This window comes from Lampetra planeri, unplaced genomic scaffold (genome assembly GCF_965212315.1).
Source record: "Lampetra planeri unplaced genomic scaffold, kcLamPlan1.2.h2 scaffold_897, whole genome shotgun sequence".
Classification (NCBI taxonomy): domain Eukaryota; kingdom Metazoa; phylum Chordata; class Hyperoartia; order Petromyzontiformes; family Petromyzontidae; genus Lampetra; species Lampetra planeri.
The window spans coordinates 7,552-27,500 of NW_027615719.1; the positions used below are offsets into that span (position 1 = coordinate 7,552).

General features: G+C 41.9%; 1 protein-coding gene across 1 annotated transcript; it reads left to right on the forward strand.

The window, feature by feature from the left end:
- Positions 1 to 5,773: 5,773 nt before the first annotated feature.
- LOC144742201 (KH domain-containing, RNA-binding, signal transduction-associated protein 3-like) lies at positions 5,774 to 18,158 on the forward strand (the record flags this gene model as incomplete). Its single annotated transcript, XM_078624667.1, has 4 exons — positions 5,774 to 5,905; positions 13,570 to 13,686; positions 17,077 to 17,223; positions 18,015 to 18,158. Coding segments are annotated over 4 exons (540 nt in total), but the record flags the coding sequence as incomplete, so codon positions are not given.
- Between the last annotated feature and the right edge of the window lie 1,791 nt (positions 18,159 to 19,949).

Sequence of the window (19,949 nt, forward strand, 5' to 3'; positions counted from 1 at the left end):
GAGGATGCTGCACCCACTGCTGAATTTATCCTTAAAATGACACTATTATCGTATATATTGGACTTACTGTTCTCCGGCTTTTATTAGGTAGATTAATTAGATATATTCTTGACTTGATAGTCATTAACACAATTATTTAAACGATAGTGAAAATGTACATTCATGGGAGGAGGGGGGGCGGGGGCGGGGGGAGGGGTTATTTCCTGGGAATCCTGCATTCCTGGCATCCTAATCCAGCACTGTTTACTTTTTGCTTTTAGATGTATCTTCAACAATTTCTCATAAAAGAATAAAAGTGCACTGCAAGAAACTACTAAATACTTGCAGAACACTAGATGTGCTCATAGTCTGGTTTCAGATAAACCCAGAGGAATTCACTGTGCAATTCAGGTAGACGTCCTCCATGAAGTAAGTCACCCATCCTCAGCTTTTTGCAGTGAACATGTTCTTTTGCATACATCTAATACTATATCCATTAGGTATTAGGATCGTATGTTAACGTATATCTCTGTAAGAGGACTGAGCTCAAACCTCCACAAAGATTCAGAGAATGGCGTCCGTTACTGGCTGCATGTATTTATGATACTTCACAAGCCGGATACTGAAATGAAAGAGGCACCACTCGAGGGGCTCTCTGTCTTAATCCGTGGACATTATCTCTCCACTGTAAGCAGGTCTTGGCTCGTTACCTCACAGTCGAGAGCCAGGCTGGCAGGGTTGCAGGGAGAGAGGCAGAAAGGGAAGGAGGGAGGGCCTTGCCCGGCCGCTGAGAATGTAATCTCCAGATTAGGGGGCGAGACGAATTCCTGCTGCCAGCCTGACCTTGTCAAGGCATTGGAGGAGCCAGAGTGAAACTGAGATTTCAGGACGGGAGTTAGTTGAGGCTTTTTCAATGTGTGTGTGTGTGTGTGTTTCTCTTTGTGGTCACACTGGTAGCACACATGAAGTGCGTGTCGGCTACACTGTTTGTGACACTGACCATACTGTTTGAAACTGGTGGCAGCTCTGGTGAAGGCTCCTCATAGCCTGAAGTCACAACTCATAGGTTCATGTCACCTGTTTTCACTGTCACATCGGCAATAATCCTGAAAAAAAAAAAACACATGGAAACACATGGTCACACTGGTTGAAATGGTTTTAGAAGATTCTGTCGGTGAATGTTGAACATCTTCAAATATTTGTTTAGAATTTGACATTGAAATATTTCTGTTATGTTTTTTTTTTCGTGGATAAAAAAAAATTGTTTTTCAAAATACACTTTATGTATTTGAACGCATTAAACGAACATTCCTCCAAATTGTTCCCATCACTTACCTGATTATTGACCCGCAGCATTTGTTAGTCAGACAGAATTTGATCTTTTTCAGCGGAGAAAGAACCAATCAGGTGATTCAGTTCACCTTCTGGATCTTTTGGATCTTTCATAATTGATTGTAGAAGGTATTTTGTTTTTTTCTTCGTGCCACTTATGCTAAATTGAAAATTGAGCATCCGTGCATGGAGACACACTTTATGTGGACAGAAGCTAGATGTCCTCAGTGGGGCTGTAAGTGACATATAGTCACAATACTGAGATGTTGCTTCGATACGCTGGGTCTTTGTTTTGTTTTTCTGCTTTGTCGCTCACCTACATCCACCTACACTTTGCCTCGTAGGTTTCACATGAGCCTTTATTGACCATTTGCAGTCACCGATTGGTCCATGTGAACAATGGGTTGTGCAATGTGGGCAATCAGGTTGTGGGATCACAGTCGGAGCGCCAGCCCTGGACTCCTGCATCTGTATTGACTGACAGTCAGTCAACAGAGTCTTCACAGCCTCCGTTGACACGTCCAAGGGGGGTTTAATGAGATGTGATTCACTTTTAAGTGCGGCAAAAAAATGTCATGAAAACTGAGAATAAACCATCATCCAACAACAGCTAACAATCTGACTGAGCAAAGCGTCTGTGTGTTCGGTTATACAGTAGGTCATATTGTTATCAAGCTTCCATATTAATATTTTGTGCGTTTTCCTTTTACTTCTCGGAGCCCTCATCTCATTATATTGTGCACTATGTGTATGTGTTCACTTAAACTTGTATTCCTGGACGGAACCTGGAAAAAGAGAATAATGATGTTTGAGGGGGTCGTCCGTTTGACCTGGAGTTGCGAAAACAACAAATAATGAGTAGGCCTGCGTTGGGAAAGCATGCACGTTAGTGTTAGTTGCATAAAAGCAGCGGTGGAAACTATTTTTAGACACAATATGTCACACGCCTGCTGGAACCAATAAATTTATTTGCACAATGGAGTATATGGAACACTCAGGCATCCTGCTGTATGAAACACAAATTTAAAAAAAAACAAAACAACAACAATAAAATGTCAGTGTTGCTACTGTTGTAGAATTAGGAATGTCAATGAAAAAAAACCCGAAACCAGACACATTATGTTGCAAATTACCATGTCAATGTGTCAGTGTGTCTCTGATTATTACAGAGCAAATGGATTGTGCATAAAAGGCTGCTTTAACTGCTGACAGTTCAAAGGTTTCTGAGGGAAACACACGCCACCAAGACACATCACTGTCCAAGTCACCGACGTCAGAGAGGCTAAGAAATGTCATGAATGCATTTCATGTACAATTTCTTCCAAAGCAGCACTGAGATTCACTAAACCGAAATAAAGCAAATTCTTTCACGGCAGCACTCTGAGACAGTAATCCAGAGCCTTTGTCACCACTCGGCTGGATTACTGGAATGCACAGGATGTGGGGGCTAGTGGCTCCTTCATCCCCGTCTCCAGATGGTTTCAAAACGCTGCGGCTCGTCTTCCAACCAGCTCATGCACACCCATTTTAACCTCTCTCCACCGGCGGCCCATAGATTCAAATACATTTTTTAAATTCTTTCATCTGCTTTTAAATGGTTTTTGCTCTGTTATACCACTGATCTATGACACTTTATCACACGATAAGGGTCTTCTTTTTTTAAATGTATTACGCCTTCTATTCTTCTGACCAGCACTTTGATCCAACGAGGTGGTTTTGACCTGCTTTACAGATAAAGTTGGGTTGAATTGGCTAAATCACTTCGTAGCACAGGCAGCAACTCGTTAAGTCCTTTTGTGTTACGTCCACGCCGCCTCGGCCTCAGCCAGCTTCCTCTCACAGCATTAAAACGTGTAGTGATATATGGAACATAGACAGTGTGTTGTGACCTACTTCAAAGTTTGAGGTGTTAACGTATGTTTAAGGTCCCGCACAAGAGTGTGTGGATCAGTGAGCACATGGAGGACAACAAACTCCCATTATGTTGTTTTTCTTAACAAACTGGAACGACTTAGGGCAATCTACTGACCCAATGTTAGTTTTATTATCAACGAAATTTGTTATTGGACATTAAAGTGTAGATAATCAATTACTTTTTTATTATTTACTTCACATTATTTAAAGATGACGGGATCATGAACTGCCCCCCCCGCCGCACCCCCAATCACACCCTGTTTTACACCATACTGTGTGCACAAGATCCACAGGATGGGTGATTTATGGCTGCAGACGATGCAAAGGTGCTTCCTTGAGAAATCGCTGAAAGAATGATTAGATTGTGAAGGATCCTGGACATTGTTGCAGTCCGTCGGCTGAACCCGATGACGTGGAATCCATAGAAATCAGCCACCTGACGACCCCTCCTCCACCCGGAGACACACTGATTGTTTTCTGCTACATCTTTTTATCACAGTTCTTGGTCACCCCCCCCACACCCAAGTATCATCAGGATGGTGTGTTTCAGCACTGTCCTCATGTATTGATACACAAACCCAACTCAGCTTTATTCATACGTAATCTTTATTTATACTTTTTGTTTATTTATAAACAATGAGGTTTGCAACCTACAAACACAAAAAGCGATTGTGTGCCAGTTTTTGTTGCATCAATTTCTCTGGCTCATTTAGCATTTATACTCCCTTTCCAAATTATTAGGAACTCCATGGACAAAGTAACTGATCAGTAATTCCATTGTTTTTTTTTTTTTTTGTCTAATATTTTATTTATCTTGCTTGTTTGACAGAGGTGTTGATTTGTTTTTATGGTGTATTTCAGAGGCTGATATTTGTGGCACAGTAAAGAGCGCCGGCTCACACTGAAACATGTTCTCAATCCAAAGTCAGATAAACGTGATGGATTGACTGAGTTAAGTGACGTTTCATTTCATAAAATGTTGACAGCTACTTGGAAACCCTGAATCAGAAATGCATTTCTCTAAAGGTTTGTGCAGCTTTGCCTGTCAAAACAGCCAAAGAGTGTGATTAGAGTAGAACACGACTCGTGGACCACTTTGTAGGTGCAGGAGACTCTCGTGGAGCTGGGAAGCAGGTTGTTCATGTGTCGGGGACACTTGTTGAAATAGACTTCCTTCAAACAGCTGCTAATGACTGTTAATAAGGTGGAGGTGGTTTCACATTTTCTCTGTCATAAACTGCAGCTCAAACAAGATCTTTTGGAAGAGCTGTGGTGTGTTAATCCTCACAAGGCTGATTCTGTATTAGCCTGTTCAGAGGGTGAACTCATTTGAAGCCGCATTTCAGCTGCTTATTACGCTGATTGATTGCCATGCCCTGTTGGGGTCTACTTGGACTAAAGACGGGAGCTTTTCCTCAGAAAAAAAAAAGAGCTGCAAACTTGAGATGAAGGGGGGTGGGGGGGTGGGGTAGACAAATTGCCTTTGAAACACAATCTCAGTCACAATCTCCTGATAAATCATAGCTGAATATTTTGAGGACATCGCCTCATGGAAGAAGGAAACCCGGTTTTGGCATGTTGCTAGGTGACACATTAATATTAATGTTTTGGGTTTTTTTTTTCTCAGAAGGCATTCACTCATTGCACCCCTGCAGGGTAAAGTAGAGCGTCAAGATATGCTATCGCTGACAGTTCAGTTCCCCTTTATTCTTGGTAAAAGTCATATCAACGGTTTTAATTACATCCAGCCTAATGTAATACACCAACGTCTTCTTGAGGAATCACGATTGCCTCTCTGGTTGGTAGTTGGCACTGCTCATTTATGACCGATGGTAATTGAAAAGCTGGGATGGTTTTGTGTGTGTGTGTGTGTGTGTGTGTGTTTTAACATTAGAGCATGTTTATCCTCTTATCAGGGTGGAGCAGAGCTTATTGTGCCTGAATCCCTATCACATCTGATCTCGAGCCAACCTCCACATGTCTGAATTTAAACAAGAACCCTAATCTTATGTTTGTTTTTTTCCCTGTAAAATAATTTTCAAATCCATGATGGAGTTTGCCCTTTGCCTCACCTTTTGTCTGGCTTTTAACCATGAGTTTTTGTCATCACCTCCTCCGCAGTGCCTCCCTCCAAACCTTGTTCCTGGCACTGAAACAGCGATGTTGTCCATCTGATTAAACGTTCAAGGTTACATCTCTAAACACATCAAAGTCTCGCACTCCCACAAGCGGGCACATGATATTTTCAACATTTTTTTGCCAGCCCCAAGGTGCAAGCTCCACTGTCCTCCCCATCATTTTTATCAGCACATAAAAGGGAGTGTAGTACTTCCAGTGTCTGTACAAGTAAATTGGTAGCTCTGCTCAAATGTGTTATGCTGATGGATTCTCAGCCAGCAGCCAACACTGCTGCACAAAATGTTAAATCCATTGACAAAAACTTTGCAGCTTTTCATACTGACCCAAACAAACACACTTACTCGCTCCTTCCGATTGGCTGATATAAAATACAGATTTGTACTATTGCCAGCGCTGATTCGTTTCTTCTCTCCTGCTTGTAGAGATCGAAAAGCTTCAGAAAGATGAGGGGAAAGAAGAGGAGAAGTTCATCGACGTCGTCATCAACAAGAACATGAAACTGGGCCAGAAAGTTTTAATACCAGTCAAGCAGTTTCCTAAAGTAAGTGCTGTAATCTCACCACCCGAGACTTCTCCGAGGATGCGATGTGCACAGATAGAGAGTTTTAGACTTGTGTTATTTATAGATAATGAAGCCAACTACACTGGCGCTGGTTTTGATTTAAATTTCCTACAACAGCGACTTGACAGTTTTTGTTGATGTTTTATGTTATTAGATGTAGCATTTCTGGAAGACAGCACGCAGGCAGAGTGCTGTCTGACAGAACTGGAGTAGAGCTGCATCAGAAGATGTTGCTTCCTTTCTCAAGTTGAGTTCTTACTCCTCCTCCATCATACACACGCCTCTCTGTCACACTGACCTTGGCCAATGACACACGGATGTCTCGGTATATTAATTTGTCTATGAATATTTATGAATATATGATTCAGGAGAATTATCTCACAGCGGATTTCATTTCTTCCGTATGAGGTGGATTTCTCATTATGAATGCAGGATATAGGTATTTTAAGCCTTTTTCCAGAGCTCTTACACGGTGCCCTTTCAGTCTTTAGTGATGCACTGAATCCAGACAAATTTAATAATTAGACTGTCAATTAGTTGTGAATTACTGCACCATTTCATGGCCACAGCAGTTGACGGAACTCCTGTTTCAGCTCTGGGGGGTTTGGGTGGGTGTTTTGGCACCTGCAGTGTGTCACTTGAGTTCCACTTCAGGTAAATAACTGGCAGCATGTGGGAAAGAAGAAGAAGAAGAAGAAAAAAAAACTTGACAGGAAATCACAGGTTTCAGCTGCCAACATTTTGCTGCTGCAGTACAGATTATTTAGATTTTCATTGTTTTGAATTGAGAAAAGAAGTGGTTTTATTTTTAACGGCTTGATGAATTGCACATTCAGTAGGCGTTTTGTTCATGTACCTGGTGAAGATATATGAACCACACATGTTCAAAAAAGAATGTAAAACGTCTTCCAAGGTGACCAAAGCAAAGATGTTCGAAAAGGAAATAAGGGCGTAGAATTTAATGAAGCATTTAAAAACATAATAATAATAATAAATTGAATACAAATACATTTCATAATAATAATAAGTAAAAGTCTAAACAGGTATGACCTCCAGTTGCTGTCTGGCTTTGAACGAATTTTACCCCCGACACAACGACCCTTCACTGGCAACACTGTTTACTGCGTTTCGTCCTGCGCTCAGAGCATGCAGGGATTTCCCATGAGAGCATGCTGGGGGGCTGGTGTAAAACAGAGATGGCTTGCTCTTAGAAGGGGACATCACTCAAGTTTTCACCTCAGCCCTCCAGGGCCGCGGCCAGTGCTCGCCTTTGGGGAGGAAGCTGAGCACAGGAGGCACAAAACTGGGCCAACAAACTCCAAAGAAGCTCGCTCAACTTTATCCGCTCAATATCAACCCGATTTGAGCATTAATGTCGTGCACAGTTCAATAATATCAAAGAAAACTAAGCATTTCGCCAGGTTTGGTTTTAGACTATTACTAGTTAATGTGACAGTGCTTGATCAATAGTCAGGACAGTTTTGTACCATCAAACTCCATGACGACCGTAACAAAGCTGACTGATTTGAATGAAAATAACGACACGCGTGTCACGCGGACATGAATGATGTAGAGTGTTGTTCGCCGTTGAGGGCTGTGTGTTGTGTGTCGTGTCATCTGGGGGTCGATTTGAGTCTTCTAGGTTCACAGCTAAACAGATTTGCGTTGACAGATTTGATAAGTCGAGCCACTAATACACTGTTTAGAGCTCCAACAAGCCACTGAGGAAGACAAATTCAATTTGCTCTGTTTGACAGGTAGCAACAGCCGAGAGTGATCTGTCTAACTGAAATGGGTTTTTCTTCTGAGCTGGGAGCAGCACCTTTCGGCTTCTGGCATTGAAGTGGCACAGACATTGTCTAAATAGCCATTTAGGAACATGGGTGTAGAGATAAAATCCATCCTCTGCAAACGGAGCTTTTTATCAAAATGAAACGGTGCAAGGACACCGAGTGCAAGTTCCCAGCTGGTGAATCACTGAGATGAAATGGAGCTTTTACTCTGCAATCATTTTTAATACCAAGCAAAGGATAATGTTTTCATATTCCGATATTTGGGCAAAAGTGGTGCTGTCATAGTGGGGCACCAATGTGTAACATATAAAGCTGTGTAGATAATCCTCACCCGTGTTCAGTTTTTTTGTCCGGTGAGACTCATTCCAGGAGCATCTGAATTAATTGTTTCCCATTAGTCCTATTTGCTTTCACACATAAAACAATTCAAGCCAACTAACTCACAGAGAGCTGTGAACATTCTCACTCGTGTCTGGAAAGCAAATGACATCCACATATCAAGAACATTACAGGGCTGTTTCTCCACTCATCCCAGAAGCTTCTTCACTTCTGAACTGACGACTGGAGTGTTCTGCTACTAATACTAACAATAAACTCACTCAAAGGTGTAGCCAGTCCATTATTACTCACCTGCTGACTCGTCCAGGGTGTACCCTAACGTCCACCTGTTCACAGCTCAGTTTGGCTCCAGCACAACCACGTCCGTAACAGGAGCAAAGCAGGAGAAGATGAATGAATGAGTGAATGGTACTCACTCATACGCTTAATCCGTTTTGGGACAGCAAAACCCTTGTGAATCCAAAGTGTATTTTTAGCATTGCTGCGTTCAGAATGTTACCCGTGTTTAACCACATCCCAGAGAGATGTGTGTAGTGTATGACAGTGGAGAACAGAGGAACATCACTGAAATGGCTTAGCCCGAGCTCAAAGATGGAAAAGATGGATTTTCTTTAGGAGGCGCATGGAAAATGTAAAGTTACAATGAATACAAACGCTCTAGTATCCACAGCATTAAGGTCCCCCCTTTTTTTTCTTTAGGAGTAATGTTGCTTCAACATCAGAACAAGCTGAGTTGTGAGATAAAGTTATTGAGTTGCCATAGCCAGATAAACATACTCTCAGCACCATTTTTCCATAAATAAGTAGCTCTTATACAGACAATGTGATAAGTATATAATGACCAACCACATGAAACGCTGCTGTCAGGGTTATGACAACAAAGGCTCCGGTTCTTTGTATGATGTTTGTCAGACACCGTTGAGGTGATGACCGGGCAAGTAACCGGCAAACAGCGATTGTGAAGAAAAGAGTGAGTGAAAGAGTGAGTCAGGGGACGAGTAGACAAAACCTTAAAAAAAAAAAAAGAAAAAATGACTGACGAGCAGGAACAAACCATCGGAGCCAAAATCGTCTGCACTGGAGGTGGAGAGTAGAGCCGGGGTATTGAAGCAGCAGCAGAAGGATGAGGATGTGGAACAGGTGTGCTGGAGAGCTTCAATCACTGAGCCAATCTGCCTGAATGCCTCTGGAGCCACGGCCACACACACTGACAAACACACACAACCATATTTAGATGGTCTAAAGGGCACAGAAAGCAAAGGCCGCAGTGAGCAAAAAAAGAAAAAAAAAAAACAACTGGTCTGAAGTCAATGGCGCAGTATTTGTCTGTTAATGAAGTGTGTCTCTGGGGGGGTGCACAACGCGCTGCTCAGACACACACGAAAAGATTACAAATAAAAATATGATGACAATGTGAAAGGTTCTGATTGTGGACTATCAGAACCACGTCTTAATGGTCGGTCATGAACAGGATCAGCACGTTGGGGAGGTCTGCGGCGTCACGACAGCTGCTCTGTTCTGATGAAAACTGGTTTTGTTCTTTCTGGTATTACTGACACCTGCACCAGGATTTCTGTCTCCTCACCTGTGAAGCGTTGATGCTTTCCACTTGGTAAGTCCGCCATCTAGCAATCCGCCAAGTGCTCCATCTAGCAATCCGCCAAGTGCTCCAGGAATGATTGGCTTATTGATGGACACCTACAAAACACACCCAGGACTCATTCACACAGTTGGCACAGTCTGGAAACACACCATCTAACCAGCAAGTGACTGAGACACGCCCATGGGCCACACACCTGGTGCTTGGAGGTTCAGCCCATCTACATAAGAACCACAGATGAACAAACACAAACAGAAGGAAATTAGAAAGAGAGAGAGCGCAGACCTCCACCAAGCAGCTCATTTCCACCTAATATTATCATCCTGCTTTCATTTGATGTGCTCTAGTAAATCATCATTAATCATCAAAACATGTCTTTGTCACTAAAAATGGTGAATTTCTCTTGGAGATTCTATAATAATGAATAAGATATTGATACATGTACCTGTCTAACCACTGGTCCACAGAGACAGTGGTGCTGTGGAGTTCTAGACACAGATGCTGAGAATGTCCCTATCTGACAATGAGGACAAATCCTTCAACAGATTCCTGGATCCAGATGGTTCCAGAACACCACCAACATTTAATCACCTGGTCCTGGCCCCATTATCAGCCTTTCATGAATTTCACTTAGACCCATTCATACATTTTTGAGTTATTTTGCTGACAAACACCAGCAAACACATAACCTCGAAGCCAGCTTGAAAACAATAGTTTGGCCGCTGAGATTTTCAGCGGCCAAACTATAAGTCAGTGGAGTTTAATGCAGACAACTGTTCCCTGTGGCGACAGCTTTTCAATCAGTATGTGATTATATCCAATCATTACCTTTGAGGAACTTAGGATACCTGTGGTGCTGGATGAAGCTCTAAAGAAGAAATATATATATATTCTTCTTCTCCTCTCAGTCTTTTCAACCCAAACAAGTGGCAAATAATGGCCAGGTTAAGAAAGGTTATTTCTTCTTTAGACTGGTTCCTGTGTGTATGCCAGTCATCAATGTAGTAAGATCTGTTAAAACAAATCCTGGCAAAATGGAACAAAACACAATTTTGGAAGAGAATTTAGAGGGTGAACGTAAGTGTGTTAGGATATGCTGCTTCTCTGTGTATTTGCTGCATCTGTGGGCCGTCAGTGCAGGAGGAGGAGTCCCACCGGTTTATTTCCAGTTCAGAATGTGGCTCTTCCTTTTGCTTTAGGAGCAGTGATTTATCCTTCTGCTGTCGTTCCTGTCCTGCTGTCCTCAGCACAATCACTCTGCACCGGCTCCGTTGGAGCACACCTTTTGCCAGACTTGCAGCGATGCATTCAGTAAATGATGAAAAGATCTCCCCCTGCACACGTCCTCAAGTTATGAGTGATAAATCAAACATCGATTCCCCACTTGTCTTTCTGATCCTACTCATGGCTGTGAGGTATTTTAGCATATTTCGGTTCCATCTCTCCTTTTTTCGTGCAACTACAAACACCTCGTGGCAGCAGAAGTCAACCTGTGATTAAAAGCAACAGCTCATATTCTGGTGATTAGAGACAGCAGCAGCACAATCCTCTCACGTGGAGTCAATGATTTGAGCAGTGCAGGAGTTCACGAAGGTCTTTGTCAATCACATAATCCTCCATGATAGCAAAAGCATTAGCAAACCTCCAAAGCATCAATCACAGTAGGACTCAGCCTGATTTTGTTATCTGATAAACAGCAGGGCTTACAGATGTGTGTTTATAAAGACACATATTTGGAGCATGGATGTCGCCTCCATTCTAACATCAAACCCGTGTGTGTGACAACCACATACAGTGTTCTTTTGTACATTTACAATGTACATTTTACTCTTTTCTACATTTATGCACGTTATCCTTTCCCATCTTTGAAAATACAGTTTTGTTATCAATATTTTCCTCTGCCACTTGTTGAATGTGTTAACAACAGCGGTTGGGTTTGGAAAATGAATGGTCAGACATATTTTCATTCTCCGTTTTACGTGAAGATGAGGACAAATTGTGCACAACCTGCATCCTTGTACCTGCCTGAAACCTTTGAGTCCGTTTTGTTTTTATCCAGGAGGATTATTCTTGTGTGCTTGGTTTGACCTTGGTTGACTTTTTGTGGGTGAGTGTTCACACAATAACTTGAGAACAGCCTCTTTTGTTCACAGCCAAAACTTTGCAATCAGAGAAAAAAAATACCAGTGTTACAAATGAATATCCAAACATTCATGTCCAGTCCAACAAACTGACCATGACATCATTCATTTATTGCAAATCAGACTGTCGCTTTACCTGATACCAAGAGATATATTTGAATGGGAGATACTTAATAATAATAATAATAATAATAATAATAATAATAATAATAATAATAATAATAATAATAATAATAATAATATAACATCGATAATAATAATAATAACAATAATAGCAATAATAATACAAATATCAATACAAATGAATAGTTATAAACTTCTTGTAAAGAAGCTTTCATATACACATGCAGCTCAAAGTCTTTTACAACAAAATGATTAAAAGACATGAAAACAGTATCACAGAGGTGTAGGCATACACTAGTCAGAAGAGCTTGTAAAAAAGAAGGTTTTAAGCTTTGTCTTAAGAACATTTAAAGAGCTGGCTTTCCTGATGTCTGCATCACTGTCTGCAGTGTGATCCAAAGCTCTGGACCTTAACTAAAAAGGTTAGTTGGCATATTGTATTCATTTGACTGCGTCGCCATTGGTCAGAAACTCAAAAGAAAATGTTCGGCGATGTGATAAAACTCACAGTGAATACAGAGCTCTCTCCACAAAGGACACTGTGTCCAATCCCTGACTTATCACTGCAGTGCTCAGTCATCAAGGTTCTGCTGGACACACAACACAAAACATTTCCTGAGACCTTGTGTTCGCCCCCGTATGTGTCTCCTTTGATAATCCTTCCGTAAACCTGAAGTCATTACGTGCAGGACACATCCCACCACCTGATCCATTGTCAATATATGCTGAGCTAGTAGTGATTGCACAGGTTCCACCTGAGGCAGCGCAATAATTTCAGGGCGAGTTTAGAAGCATGCATCACAAACGATTCATATCCGAATGTGAAACGGTCTCACAAAATGATCCGTTTATGATCTTGACATTGCAGGAGGCCACTTCTTTCCCATTTGCCAGTGAAAAGTTAGTATACCACAATGTGTCGAGGCTAAATCAGCCCTATATGTTCACATCCAGACGCAGGAATTTGTGTAATTCCAGAAGTCGAGGATATACAGAGTCAGAAGCTACTGAATCAGAATCTTAATACAGTAGCTGGGAGCTGCAGGAGCCAAGCCAGGATAATAACCCAACATTCAGTTGCTGCATTAGTGGGAATCACTTCTCAAATCCCCCTCCCAGGAATTGTCAGGAGCCTCCTAATAAGCACTCACTCTCTGAACAAAAGGCAAGAAAGATATAGGTGAGGTGTAGAACAAAACTGGCTGTTTTTTGTTGGGTTTTTTTTCACCTCGTGCTAGCTAATTGATGACCTAGATAGTTGAGGCAGACAGCTGTATCACTCACGGTTAAAGGAAAACAAGGAGGGAAGAAAAAGGCATCGGTCTCCTTTTGTCCCACTGACCAACAGTTGTCCGGAGCAGGTTAACTTTGTACGATCTATATCGATATCTATATCTATGTGTGTGTGTGTGTGTGTGTGTGTGTGTGTGTGTGTGTGTGTGCTACCTTTTGAGTGCTCAATCACAGAGGAAGAAATGCGACCATACATATGAGCACATGGACAGAATGGAACTGATAGTTTTCAGTTGTGAGGTTAAGGCGTGTCGTATTGACATGATAAATGTCTTACTCTTTATCTCAAACACACAGAAACGTGATGAATCCTCTCTCTCTCTCGCTCTCTCTCTCTCTCTCTCTCTCTCTCAGTTTAACTTCGTTGGCAAACTGCTCGGCCCACGGGGGAACTCGTTAAAGAGACTACAGGAGGACACCCTCACCAAGATGTCAATTCTGGGCAAAGGTTCTATGAGAGACAAAGAAAAGGTAACTGTCCCCTCTTCTTTTTTCACATTTTAATTGGTTGGGTTTCAATTCTCTGTTTTTGACAACTGTAAAATGCAGAAGGTTTTATTTTTATTATTATTATCATCATAACACCTGAAGAACAAATTCCAGTACAGTAAACAATATACTGTACTGTGTATACATGCACATATACAGCAGAAATGAGATGGAATAAAGAGGCAATAACACTGTCCAGTTTGACAACAGTGTTTTATCATGGTCACGTCAGAATATAAAAAGAGGATATAAACGGCTCCAACAGCGGCACGGAAGGAGCAGAAAAGATTGCAGATTGATTGTTTAACTAGGAATAAATCGACCTCGCCTGGCTCGTGGCTGTTTCTCTGTGATTTGTTATCATACAGCACATTCTTTTGGATCACCGTGATCAATAGTCTTTGATGGCTGACTCCTGTCGAGCAGCCGCAGAAGAGATCTGTCATGAAGATGTGCTGACCGGGGCAGCCCGTACGTGTCTGCACCAACGTGCTGTGTGATTTATGACTGACAGCTTTCTGTCAGGGGGTTCCAAACAGCTCTTTTTTCTCTTCTTTTAAGGGAGAGCGATTCACCCTTTGCTGCATTGTGCTCAGCTGTTTGCTGACTTTTTCCTCGGAGCCGCACAGAATGTGTCACCTCAGTCGTTTCTCACCTCATACTCCTTCTGGTAGTCCAGGTCAGGGAGCTCTGGGGAGGGAATACATAGCACTGCTTTCATCAGTGAAGAAGCCGTGAGTTTCTATTCAAATAGAATCTATATTTACAGACTGCAGTGTTCCTGTAGAGGAGGGTTAACACCTGCTGAGGACATGGGATGGAACTGTTACAGGTTACAGAATATTCCGCACATTCCCATGTTAACTCTTTGTGAATTTGTCGGTGGTGCAGGTTTGTGAGTGCTATTCATGTGATATTTGTGCGATTTATTAAATGTGTAGTCAGCGGGTTAAAGAACAACAGAAAGCGACGGGATGACGTCCTTCACAATCTGCACCAACATCTTCATTTAGCACACGCCTCTAATGTTTTGTTTTAATTTTTATTGTGGCTGATTTGATTGATTAATTTAGCTGCAGCATCCTTGTTAACAAAGTAAAAAAATAATTAGCCAGTTTCAATAATAAAATAGTCTCTGTTGAAATGTTGCAGCATGATTCTAAGGCTATCCGGCCTCTCTGTCTGAGCTGCTGTCCATAAAAGTGCAGATGAACCGCGCCAGCAGAGCTGAACGTTTATCTTTGTGTAATATAATTTGCTCCAATCTTCCTCTTGTCTGTCCTTAAATGTTTCATTTGAGTTTAAATATCGCTGGACGGTATTCTTTACTTGAAAGCGCCGTCCGCTAGCGGCTCCAGTGCACACACACACACGTTCTGGCTCTGTTTCCAGGGTGAATGGCTTTTCATAAGCAGATTTACGGATTGGGGGGTAAGCAAACGTAAGAAAGATGCTGCCAATAGATATGAGAAACAGACAGTGGTAATCTCTCACCGTGGGCTGCTTAGCCTCTGCTGGACGCTGTTGGATTTCAGATGGCTGTTATCAGTGCGAGTGGAGAGACCCTGTGTAGATGTGTATGTGTGTAAAAACTGATTCAATAGATATGCAAATAACACGGTCACATATATAGATAAAGAGATTGTCGGCACATATAATCTGTATAAATGTGTGTTTTGGGTTTTTTTTTTTTGGCTGATGACACCCAACATTTCATTTCAACGTTTTGTGTTTTGTATGTGTACGTATATACACACAAACACACACACACACACACACACACACACACACACACACACACACACACACACACACACACACACACATACAGTTTTTTTAATGCAAAACTACCAAGAAACACATGAAAGGCAAAGAGGATCTGCAGGAGTTGTCTCTTTCCACCACCAGCAGCTGCGCCAATGCTGGTGCGATGCGCAAAGGAGCCCTGTGCTCGTAAAAGCCCAGATTTATGAGGAACATTAACATATCATTAACATACCACAGACACTCTTAAAAGAAGGTTATTTATAATTAGATGACATCAGAGACACTGGCTTGCATGAAGCTGGAAAGGGAGAGGGGAAAGAGGAAGTTGCCGACATTGGAAGGCCCCGGAGAAGACTTTTTTTCCCCTTTTCTGTTGAAAAGCAGAAACTGGGACAGCAACGTGTTGTTTTCTTTGTGTACTGGGGTGGGAGACATTTGGGGGTTTTACTGTCCTATTTCTCGCCATCAATAACGTTATTCTGGCCTGCTTCTGTCGGCATGAATGCTTGAACGTTCCGTTTTTTGTCGTTATCTCTGCAAGCAGAGGTGGACAAGAGCAAGTTGTGTGGACTCAACAATGATGCTTTTCAGTGAAAATAATAACGAACCGGTAATGTCTACATTTCTACTTCTGTTATAAGCTCCAGTGTGTTCCTTGACCGACCTCGACAAGGTTGCAGCAGACTATTGAAAATTCTGAAAACAAAAGGGTTTTTTTTTGTTTTTGTTTTTTTTGGAGAAATATGTTGTTTTTTTGAATCGGCGACTTCGGAATGTATATTCTCTAGATAACAAGCTGGTCTTAATGGGGGGGCGGAGGGGGGGGGGGGCAGCATATGGTTTAAACAGACTTTATTGTCATTGTCATTCACAGAACCTGATTAACGTCTTGGACTAGAACAACATGTTGAATGGTTCTCCACCAGATGGATGGAGCAGTGCATTAAAAAGACAAAAAAAAAAAGCATTATAGATCGACTCAATATCATTAAAACTGTACTAATGTTGAAAAATACATTTGAATGTATTTGATTAACAAGAGACCTTTGTCAATGTGCAAAACTTCATGGACAATAACTTTCCTTCAAACACAAGTAGTAATATATTTCTTCAGTGGCTTTATAGGTTTATGAAATAGCTGTCTTGGGTCCCCAATCACAGAAAAATACAGATATATAATTGTGTATGAGTCGCCTCACAGCACGAAGGTTCCTCTAAAATGAAAGCGTGAATGTGAGAGTGCATGTCGGCCCCGCCGTTGGCCCCCAGATGACAAACCAATTGTGTATCAGATGTGTCACGGATACAAGAGCAGAGTGGAGTAGAATATCAACGGAGAGATGGTAAAGCTGTGATAGGTTGCATGTAAAGGACTGTCTGCTGGCAGAAAGTCAAGTTTACGGGACCACACATAAATATTCTCCGCAGCACTGGAGCATCAAACCTCATTCTGGCATAATGCGGTGCAGTAAATCTGTCTCATAGTACAAAAAGAAAAGTAGATCACTGCCCCTGAGCGCCACATGTAACCGGCTAGCCTTCCGCAGACACAGCACATATGATATCGAATGACTTTGTGTCCATGGTTTCTGTGTGTGCCGTCAGGAGGAAGAGCTGCGTCAGAGCGGAGAGGCCAAATATCACCACCTGAACGAAGACCTGCACGTTCTAATTGAGGTGTTTGCCCCGCCGGCTGAGGCCTACGCCAGGATGGGTCATGCTCTGGAGGAGATTAAGAAGTTCCTCATACCGGTATGTTCCTTTTTGCCCTCTGTCTTTCTCTCTCTCTCTCTCTCTCTCTCTCTCGCACCTCTTGTCTCTGCTCAGCTGCTCTTTGGCTCCGGCCAGCTCATTTTCAGTCTGTTCACAGTGAAGAAAGTGAGTAACAGCCAAGACTCTTTCCCACACACTCTTTGTCTGTAGGCTGCCCTCTAATTCTGTCAGGGCCGCCTGAGTTCAGCCTGTGACACTGGGTGGGAAGCCGGAGGTAGAACAGGAACGAAGGAGGAGAGTCTCTTCCTTAGTAGCGGCTTATTTACTCATCCTCCATTTATTATACATGATTTCTCCGATGCTTCGAGCAATAATGATTCAGGTCTCATCAGTAATTTTCAGCAGACCTTCCTCTCTCCTCAGCACCTCTCTCCTATGTTCCCATGACAACAACTGATATAATGGACACATGACAATAGACCTGTCAGTCAGTTTGTGATGAGAGACATAGCATTTTCATTCAACTGCAACAAAATAACACAAGTGTGAAAAGGCAAGTAAGGTCTGGAAGATTTATCAGCAGAAGATCAGAAATGTTTTGCTGCCTCAGGAACTGTGGTCATGGCAGTACTGTAAAGAATATTAATTAGATATTCCCGGGGCTGTAGCCCTGGAGATAAAGTACGTAATTTAATACAGAGTAATTGAAAGCGAGTCAATTGCAGCGTGTGTGTTTTGTGCGTGTGTGTGTGTGTATGTGTGTGTGTGTGTGTGTGTGTGTGTGTGTGTGTGTGTGTGTGTGTGTGAACATGCCTGGTCTTTGTGCGCAGGATTACAATGATGAGATCAGACAGGCTCAGCTGCAGGAGCTCACGTACCTGAACGGCGGCTCGGAGGATGCCAAGGTGCCGTCGGTGAGGGGCAAGTCGGTCCCCCGTGGAAGAGGGACCCCCGTTCCAGGGCCTCCCAGGTAAGCCACTTCCAGGAATGTGTGCATGTGTGTGCTAATTGGTGCTCGGAAATGGGTATTATTTACAGTTGAAAGAGCTACCGAGAATACATTTTTAAATGGCTTTGCCCAGTATCCTGTTACTCTCTCAGAGTTAATGGCATCATTTACAGCTGCAGCACACTTTGACTGCATGCCTCTGATAGGATAAATAATCATCAGCTGATTTTTGTTCTTTATGCCGGCCTGAGAAATATGTGACCACAAACTGAAGTTTATTTACCTAATTAAGTCTGAAAAAATTAATGTGACCGGTAAAAAAAAAGTTACTTAGTCATTTTGTCCTTGTCGGTTTTATTTTGAAATAATGTAATACACAACACTGATAAGTATTTTTTGCGAGAATAGACAAGCCAGAGCTTTTCTGTTAAATCAAATCAGTTTTTTCTCTTTGTGGAAGTTGTTTTTCTAATTCAAAAATGAATAGCTGCAAATTGTTTCTTCTAAAGGGAGAGAAATGAGCCCTGATATTTGTAGCTAACTGCGTGCAGACTTCAGCAGGAATCACAAGGGATGGCACGAATATAGAAAATATATATAATTTATATAATAATAACAATTTATATAATAATATAATGATAATAACAACTATTTGTTTCAGTGATTTTGTGCAATCTTGCTGTTTTCAAATGGTTTTAAAATGCACCTGCCACGCTCACCTACAACCAAAACCTCAGACACCCTTCACAGCTTCAAGCGGGAAAAGATCCAAATGTCAAAGTGAGGTCAGCTTTCTTTGGATGAGCTGGCAATAAAGATTAGTGAACATTCAATCAGGAAAACTATTTCAATTACTTTTATTCGCTTTTTGCCATCCCTGATTACTCCCTCCCAGCCACACCTCTCCATGTCCATTCAAGTAGACATCTTTGTAAAATCTGAAGGGCATCTCCTTGCTGATTCCTCCATTGTCACGTTCTAATGACTTGGGAGGATTTAGACGTTATTCCTCATTAGTGTCATTCAGACTTACTACAACGATATGAATGGACTGGCAGCTGCAGTGATAAGGACGCATCAGCTCATTCACCTTTGTGGTGTGTGTGTGTGTGTGTGTGTGACAGACAATTGGAAGGGGGGATAAAAATATTTGCAAAATGTGACACTGCTGGAAATAAGAACAATATGGATGGAACATGTCGTTGCATCTGCTGTCTGTGTTTTTTCAATCCATCCAGTCATCTTTCCGTTTTTTTACACCTGTGTCTTCAGATGATCCGTTCTTGTTCATTTCTCCTCCGAAATTAGACCAATCTAACCCTAACCCTAACCCCCACCCTTTCTTCTTCCGCCTTCTCTCTCACTCCTTCCTTCTGACTTGTGCCCCATTTTGTTCCCTCCCACCCTCCCTCCCTCTCTCCCTCCTAACCACCCTGTTATATCTCTGTGTAAGAAATCAGATTCTGTATTTTTTCGTGGGAGGCAGCGCGCGGCTCCCAGCTGTGATTTGACCACAATTCAGCAGCTTAATGGAAAGGTATCCGAAAGAGAGAAATCAGACAGACCATCCTGATACTCATTCTGAACATCTATCATAAAAAAAATATATATTTAGGATTATGTAATTGTTTTTTCTTCGGTTGTTTTGCAAATACATGCAAAAATATGTTGCGCATGAGAAATGTCATGAGACAGAAAGGGCTGCAAAAATAATTATTTGCATCATCAGTGATTCAGTTACTGTCTCAATGGGAAAAAAAAAATGTCAATCAACATTTCCCAGTTTTCAATCACACAGTTCTCTTTAAAGACTCTT